General features: G+C 39.8%; 1 protein-coding gene across 1 annotated transcript; it reads left to right on the top strand.

Annotated features, from left to right (window-relative positions):
- Window positions 1–256: 256 nt before the first annotated feature.
- rbp4l (retinol binding protein 4, like) lies at window positions 257–1645 on the top strand. The gene is made up of 4 exons (XM_053340455.1): window positions 257–373; window positions 469–605; window positions 1217–1329; window positions 1422–1645. The coding sequence occupies exons 1-4, from the start codon at window positions 257–259 to the stop codon at window positions 1643–1645; spliced, it is 591 nt and encodes a 196-aa protein (XP_053196430.1).
- The last annotated feature ends 4663 nt before the right edge of the window (window positions 1646–6308 follow it).

Raw genomic sequence — 6308 nt, 5'->3', positions numbered from 1 at the left:
GAAAATGTTTATTGCTCCAGCATAACTGGGGATCTAATAGGCTGTCAAACAATGCTACTACATGTCATTAAATTGTACAATATATTGATGTGTTCAGATTAGTGTACAAGAGCTCAGAGATTGTTGGACTGTTTTGGCCTGAGACCCCACGGTTCGATAGATTCAGCAACCCAGTAAAAAATAATCCCACAGCCTGTTTCTGGTACTGACCCTTAGAGCACCATGAAAACACATAATAATGTGTATTCATTGCAGAATGGCATCCTCTAAGTTGGCCTTGCTGCTGGTCGTGCTGTCCTGCATTGAAAGCTGTTTGTCCGCCTCCTGCATCGTTGACAGCTTCACAGTCAAAGACGACTTCGACCCCAAGAGGGTAAGTCAATTCAAAACACAGACAAACAGCATGCTGGGGGAAAAAACGGTTGAAATACTTTAACTGACTTTCTCCCTCCTTTCCTGCCACTACAGTATGCAGGGAAGTGGTACGCACTGCAGAAGAAAGATCCAGAGGGTCTTTTCCTACAGGACAACATCTCTGCAGAGTACACCATTGATGATGACGGCAGCATGACCGCTTCCTCCAAGGGACGTGTCACTCTGTTTGGGTAAGTCTGATGGCCAAGTAGAGATTTCTTTGACATCACAGGAATGATACACATCTTATTTCACTTACAGTCAGTAGATAAGTTTATATAATTCACTTTAGTGAAAGTAAAACCAGCTGGCCTCACCCTTCTTTGAACACCTCCTGGTTAGGCCAAAGGGTCAGTTTGGTCACAAAGACCTTCTTGACTTTTGATCTATACAGCTCAAACATTTAGTTTCTTGGGATCAGGAGTTAAGAAAGGCCCTCAGGTTCTGTTTGTGGTCCACCTGAAGATTTCAGATAGCAGCAGGTATAATTTTCTAGAAGCGCATTCTGAACAGCATTAACTACAAACTTGGTTTTCCCTGGATTATGGAGGATTAAGAAGAAATGCAAATTGGAGAGGTAGGGTTTAACATAAGAATGCTTTTACAAACACACAGCATTAAAGCTGATTTAAGTGGTCATGGCATGAACAAAAGCACAATCTAGGCTTCATTTAGATAAGTTATAGAATATACTGTGTGCATTCTGTTTTTCAATTTCTGAACTTTCCAAAGTTCTGTGCAAGAAATGATACAAGCAAAAGACTCATAAAGATAATAACTTGTTTGTGTCATCACGTTGCAGCTTCTGGGTTGTATGTGCTGACATGGCTGCCCAGTACTCTGTCCCTGACCCCTTAACCCCCGGCAAGATGTTCATGAACTACCAGGGACTGGCCAGCTACCTGTCCAGTGGAGGTGAGCTGTGCACAGATATACTCCTGACGTCCCTCTTACATCCCCTCATCCCCTTTCCACACTTGCTAACTTCTCCCTCTATTTACATCCAGGTGACAACTACTGGGTGATCGACACAGACTATGACAACTACGCCATCACTTATGCCTGCCGCACCCTGAAGGAGGATGGCAGCTGCGAAGACGGCTATGCCATTGTCTTCTCCAGGAACCCCCGTGGCCTGCCCCCCGCCATCCAGCGCAGTGTCCGTCAGAAACAGGAGGAAATCTGCATGGCTGGCCAGTTTCAACCTGTCTTGCAGTCTGGAGCTTGCTAAATAGAGAATGCAGAGAGAAGAGAGCGTGTGCCAGTCGGCTGCAGCCTAGGTGATTTGACAGTGAGAGGAGGGAGAATGAGAGTGCCTGTGAGAGAAGGTGTGTTTGCTGTGTATGTGAGGGTGAATAATAAAAAGAATAATAATAATGGGAAGAAGAAAGAAAAAATGAAGCAAAGATGGTGAAAAACCTGCTTGTGTCCCACTAGGATTCCAACTGATATTTCCTCTTCTGTCCATTACTGTTGCTGTGGCTTGAGTGAATGTGAAAAATGAAAATTAAAACAAATATTTTTCTAAACAAATATCTGTGGAGTTACTCTTTTTTTGAGGGGGGGGGGGGTGTTATATGTTCAACACATGTAAATTCACTACACACACTGTATGTAGGTAGATAATAAAACTCTTTGTCAGCAACTCAGGCTGAAAAACATGCTGCACTTTGGCCATGTAAGTGTCTGTGATCCCTCCTGAGCCTCTGAGAAAATGCAGCAAAACCTAACACAATACACATTGAGCAGTAATGGGCTTACCGGTGGTCTGATGGTCAGAGACCTTAGTCCTATTATACTAATTCACCTGTTAGGCCAATTAGTGTGCTCCAGGGGTCAAAGATTATATCAGCAGTTTTCTGAAGCTGTCTTGTTTGGACAGAAAAGACGCCTGAGCCATATGCAACAACATGATGCTTAATGTCAAAATGGTACTAATGGTGTTTTTTTGTTGTTGGTTTTTTTTGGTGACAATAGGACAAATATTGTCAACTAAGTCGTGGTGGATTAAGGGTTTCTATGGGTTAGGGTACACTGTGAAGAAGCCTGAACCAAGCCTGCTGTTATACAACAAGCTGGAGTGAAATGTGTTAAATCCAATCATGTGCACGCATTACTGTGCATCAGTGCGACTGACACGATATCCTGGCTTACAGAGCTTCATTAAGTCCAACATTTTTATTTGCTCAGACTGAACGTCATATAAGCAAGCTGGACTGAGACATTATCCACATTGTTGTTCAACTCTCTTACCCAGTTGTGGACCATAAAAGTGACCAAATATATCAATAAGCATTGTTTTGTTGGTCATATTGTGCTATATTTTCACATCTAGTAGTGCAGACTTTTGATCGGCAGCAGCATCAAACCAAGTGCAGTGATGTTTACTTATTTTTTGGCATCTCACTTATCTAACACACCTGATCAACTACAATACACAAACCTTAATCACAATAGGTTGACGCAAATAAGTTTTTGTGACATGAACACTGTGGAAAAAAACAGGTTTGCTAGAAAAATCTTCTTTTCTGTGTTGTGCTGTGCTGTGGTAATGTTTTGTGTGGGTGTTTTGCTCATCATAAAGACACATCTCAGGTGTAAAATTAGAATATGTGTGACAGGATTGTGGTTAATCACTGTGAGTAATGACACCGGCTGGCGGGACAATGTGTAAAGGGCACCAGGCCAGAGGTACAGATAGTCTGCCTGTAAACTAGCTTAGGGATCAGCTGTTTGAATTTACTGGAAATGAGACCATCTGTAATTCTCTGTTTAAAACAGCTAAACCCAAACAGCCCTCTTTCTGTTCTCCTGTCATGATATAGCTTGTGTGACAAATGTCTTCTACACTTCTTCCACATTAATTCTTTTCATATCATCTTGCTTTTTTGTTTTGTTACTATAACAGACACCCCTTTGAAGGAAAAAGGGAAAAGGACAGGAAAATAAAAAAACCCAAAACATTTGTACTACGGTTTCACCTTCATTTAAACCAACCATGCTGTTGAAACCCAGATGGTCTCCGTGTAAACAGGCTACAAGCCTGAGGTAAGAATGTAAGTGGACTGCTCTGATAATGATACTCCAACTCAGAAATCCCACGTCTGGAAGATAATTTTAAGTCTCATGATATTTTCTAATGCAGCCTGATAAAGCTGTTATAACGATACAAAACTTAAAATGACAAAACAAAACTCAGAAAATGACAATCTTCTAATTGTATGGCCATACTGTTGCACATTTGAAGACTTGAAGTACGGGTGAAAGCAGCATTCAACTCATATCAACCAGCTGTGCAGTATACTGACCTATGCCGTTTTATCCCTCTGCCTCACATCATTTTACATTGTGAATGTTTGCAATTTCACATCTATGGTTGCTGAATAAATGATTTGTAAAGTGGTATAACAAGACATGTCCACTAGAGGGCAGTCAAACAGCAGGCATAAAGACCTTTCAGACTTCAATAGTTACTGTTAATGACTGTCACATAATAATAATCAGTGTTGCTTTGATTCCATATTAGAGTCAACTGATCATTGGGAGCTGATCTACCCACTGACTTAACCATTTACCCTTACTTCTTAATGTGTTACACACAGTTTTAAGTTCTTATGTGTTAGATTCAGCACAGTGGATGTTTCTACTTAACATGACATTCCTAACGTTTTTTTTCATGTACTGCTGTTTAAAAGAAAAAGAAAAAAAAGCACTTCATTAACCACATAAACAGGTGAAGGGATGACGGATGTAGGGAGCTAAAAGATAATGGGCCCTATTGTGTTTGAGCTTGTGGTCTCATGGGTGGGGATGAGATTTAATCTGACTGTGGATTTTTGTTGTGTCTTTAAAATGTCACCCAGCTCATGTTAGCACACCACAGAAGAAAGTACTGTATGGCATTATACAACTTATTTCCGCAGTGTAATTTACAAAAGAAGTGGAGTCTATCTAACAGGTGGTTGTGTTGTGCAGGTTTGTATTAGCATAGTGTCTGTATGTGGAGGATATCTGGAGGACTGCTTGTTTTTGAAACACCACCAGACCGCTTAATCCAATGATCTGTTTGTCTCCGACTCATCTGTGTTGTCATTCTCTCTCTGAGTTTCTGTCAGTGTGTGTGAGATATGGATGAAACTGAAGAAAAGGAGAGAAAAAGAAAGATAGAAGGTCACTGTGTTTGTACTCTGCCATGCAAAGAAACATGGACACATTTCTGTGAGTTGGGCTCCTCAGATTTGCTCTACAGATGGGGCACTGCAACAGAAAACTGAATACAACTCTATATTTTGTCCACCTGGTCACACACAGATTTGTGTATCCATGACTTCAGAGGGGATTACATTGAGTTACATTAATTATTATGAGTATAACATCAGTTATACAATCACACACACACACACACACACACACACACACTCTCTCTCTCTCTTCTTGTGTTGTTGTAAATTAAAACTTAACAAATAGGGAGTAAAATTTGACTCTATTCAAAATAAATAATGACAAAATCTCTGTAACTTCTTCCTGGAGGCCATGTGCAACTCTTTCCAGGAATTTACCTGGACAAAAAATAACAAAAACAATAAGAACAACAACCAACAAAACAAAACATTTTTGCAATTTGCAGTCAGTCATTGGCTTCACTCATACCCTTGATTATATGCAAATAAATGATCTTTTATTCTCAGCCTTCAAGACTTATATTACTTATTCTGCAAACCAGAAAAGTTCATTTTATGCTAATTGACTGAGATAATTCCACTTGTCCCCATTTACAGTGTTCTAGAAATAAAGGTCAGTGTCTTGTAATACAACACAAACACCCCACAAAAAAGTTAGGAGTCTTAGGAATTAGGATAGAATGACATGTTCAGGGGGATTTGAAATAGTTGATTCAGCAATACAGTCTCTAAGCTGCTTTGGTTCTTAGTTTAAAATGTCCTAAGATACTGTTAACTGTGAAATAGCAGTACAATGAAGATTTTAAAGGCTCACCCTCAAGGGTTGGATTTTGGCTTTTATTACACAAATATACTCCACATGAGGCTATTTGTTCTTTCAAAATGTGTACAGAGGACATTCTCATTTTCTTTGTTCAGTGTTTACCTATTTGAAAACTTTGTTGACCTCATGTGTCCTCTCTGTTTGTACTGAGAGAGTTGTCCGACTTACTGTCTCTGTTTTGATGACTCTTTGAGTCATCTGACTGGGAACCTGTTGGCAGTCTTGACATATGTATCCAACTGCTCGTTAAACGGGTGGTGTATCATCATTTTGGGCATAAACCCCGTTTGATGGAAACAGCGAGCTGCTGTCTCAGTTTGCATGTTTAATAGAAATTATTCAAATGTTTTGCCATGTCAGGATGGATGGGTCATTCATTTGGATTTGGCCTCAGATACAGCGTGCAGAGTCATGCATGTGGGACACTGGGACATTCATTTGTTTTCCTTTGACTTGTTCATGAGCTTTTTTGGTGCACAGTGACCCCAGTCAAAAAGGTTGTGACCTATAATTAAAGTGTAGATGGATGTCACGGTGAGGTTGTTGTGTCATGACAGACAAAGTGAGTTTGCAGGTTAAGTGCTTATTAAGGGATTATCAGATATATTAGTCACATTTTTTCTCTCAAGTCAAACAGAAAAAAAAAATCCTAAAATTACCCAAAAAGGAGATACGTCTTTATCTTCAAGCAGAGACACAGATGTAAGTTGCATGGCTGCCTGTTGGTAAATGATTTTATTTAACAATTCTGTCTCATTATATGAATTTTCTTTGTATTTAACTAATATTACCAAAGTACCTCTTTAATAAAAGACCTGTGGCACATTTTGTAACTGATAAAGACATTACCTCATAATAATAACTAATTACAAGGCAGGCATTCCTCTCCT

Source organism: Scomber japonicus, chromosome 19, assembly GCF_027409825.1.
Source record: "Scomber japonicus isolate fScoJap1 chromosome 19, fScoJap1.pri, whole genome shotgun sequence".
Lineage (NCBI taxonomy): Eukaryota > Metazoa > Chordata > Actinopteri > Scombriformes > Scombridae > Scomber > Scomber japonicus.
This window is presented reverse-complemented; position numbering and strand designations above follow the sequence as displayed.

What these genes read in the sequence shown, in the direction of transcription:
- rbp4l (XM_053340455.1), top strand. Translation starts at nt 257, where the DNA reads ATGGCATCCTCTAAGTTGGCCTTGCTGCTGGTCGTGCTGTCCTGCATT. An exon ending in ACGACTTCGACCCCAAGAGG is followed by an intron (nt 374 to 468) that starts GTAAGTCAATTC and finishes CTGCCACTACAG; the next exon opens with TATGCAGGGAAGTGGTACGC. An exon ending in CAGCTACCTGTCCAGTGGAG is followed by an intron (nt 1,330 to 1,421) that starts GTGAGCTGTGCA and finishes ATTTACATCCAG; the next exon opens with GTGACAACTACTGGGTGATC.